The sequence below is a fragment of the Galeopterus variegatus genome, unplaced genomic scaffold (genome assembly GCF_000696425.1).
Source record: "Galeopterus variegatus unplaced genomic scaffold, G_variegatus-3.0.2 Scaffold6784, whole genome shotgun sequence".
Classification (NCBI taxonomy): Eukaryota; Metazoa; Chordata; class Mammalia; order Dermoptera; family Cynocephalidae; genus Galeopterus; species Galeopterus variegatus.
Window position 1 is genome coordinate 80,184 of NW_007732895.1, and position 1,701 is coordinate 81,884.

Consider the following 1,701-nt stretch of genomic DNA (forward strand, 5'->3'; position numbering starts at 1 on the left):
GGTTTAGCCCTCCAGACATCATACCCTCTCCATCCTTCAAGGCCTGGGCCACCCTTCCTCCTCCAGGCAGCCTGCCCTGACTGCCCCCAGGCCTTCTGCCTCTTCCCCCTCCTGAGATCCCACAGCACTGACTGCCAAGGCCCAATGCTTGCCTGCCTTGGGGAACTCTGCCTCATGCCAGCAAGCTTGTGGTGGCATCAGGGTGAGAATCTGGGTGTCACCCTTGCCAGCTGCGTGGTGCTAGGCAAGCTCCTTCACTTTCCTGAGCTTCCATTTCCTCATCTGCAAATGAGGATTGTATCTACTTTGCAGGACTGTCGACAACTACAAAAGGTAAGTATAATTCTGTAAGCTGTACATACATTCTTCTATGTCTAAGACATAGTCTGCTATTAAAAAATGGAAGCAATGAAAGATAATATAAAAGCCCTAGTGCCTGGCTGTCAATAAAGTTAGCAGTCATCTTCAAAGCAAGAGAGGGCTGCTGAGGACAGTGCTCTCTCTGTTCCAAACACCAGCCCTATGAGGTAGATAGATCACAAGCCCTTCAGTACAGATGAGCACACTGAGGCCCAGAGAGGGTGACATCACCCATTGTCACAGTTATTTCATGAAAATCTGATAGTAGGATCTTAACTCCTATATTCTGCCACTTCTCTGTAGAAGTTGAAGGAATTTCAGTACATCACACCCACTTTTCAGAAGGGCAAACTGAGGCCTAAAGGCATTGGAGAGAGTTGCTCAAGTGTGCACAATGGTGAGAAACAGAGCTGGGGGTTCAGAGCGCCTTCTCTGGCCCCCACAGGCTGAGGCACAGGCCTGGTCCTGGTCACAGGGATGGACACTGTCCCAGGACCTGAGGGTTGGAGGCAACTCACGCAATAGCGGGCATGTAGTAGTCGAACTTGGCCAGGAATTCCGGGAGGGTAAGTGGCTCATCCACGCCAATGATGTTCTGCAGCTCCTCTGCTGTGTTCGCTGGGAGGGGGATCCCTCTCTTCCTGGGAACGAAACAGTGAGGGTGGCAGGCCAGCCCAGGGCAGGATCAAACCAGGCCTGACAGGGCGAGATGGAACAGACCCAGGGGCACCAGCCTCCTCAGAGGATGGCAGCAGGAAACATGGCAATCTCTCTATCCAAATCCTGGGGAAACTGAGGCCTATGGCGCCTAGAACCAGGATGAGAATCTTTCTAGCACCTGTCCTCAAGCCATGACAAGAAGTGCATCTCAAGGGGGACAAACGGGTTGAAGTCTGGGCACACACTTACAAACACACATGCACAAGCATACACGCACACACACACACATCCCCCTCCACATCCCTGGCAGGCTGATGCCTAGAGACAGAGAAAGTGCCAGGCCAAGCCCATGACTTCTTTCTCAGCCCAGGAGTGGGCAGAGCCAGCTGGTCCTATGCCAGATTAGGGGTTAGCAGGGGCAATAACCACAGCCTCACAATTCCCGGAGCAGGTACTGGTGCTAGGACTTCCTTCCTACGCCCTCTGGCCGGCACAGAGAGGCTGGGCCAGCCCAGCATGCTGGGGGAGAGCTGGCTGGAGGCTCATGGGTGGGGCCATCTAGCCCAGAACTCTCTCCCCTCCCTGCCCACAGCCCCCTGCACAGGGCTGGACAACAGCAACACTCAGAAAGGGCTCACTCAAAATGGCTCCCTGGCTTGGAGCCTCCTCTTCTCCATTATC

At 54.0% G+C, this 1,701-nt stretch overlaps 1 protein-coding gene across 1 annotated transcript in view; it reads right to left on the reverse strand.

Moving 5' to 3' along the window:
- The window catches only part of ADA (adenosine deaminase), a 30,710-nt gene that overhangs the window by 9,786 nt on the left and 19,223 nt on the right, over window positions 1-1,701 (reverse strand). The window contains exon 3 of the mRNA XM_008591248.1: window positions 879-1,001. Within this exon, the coding sequence (XP_008589470.1) occupies window positions 879-1,001 (123 nt within the window). The remainder of the gene's footprint in view (window positions 1-878; window positions 1,002-1,701) is intronic.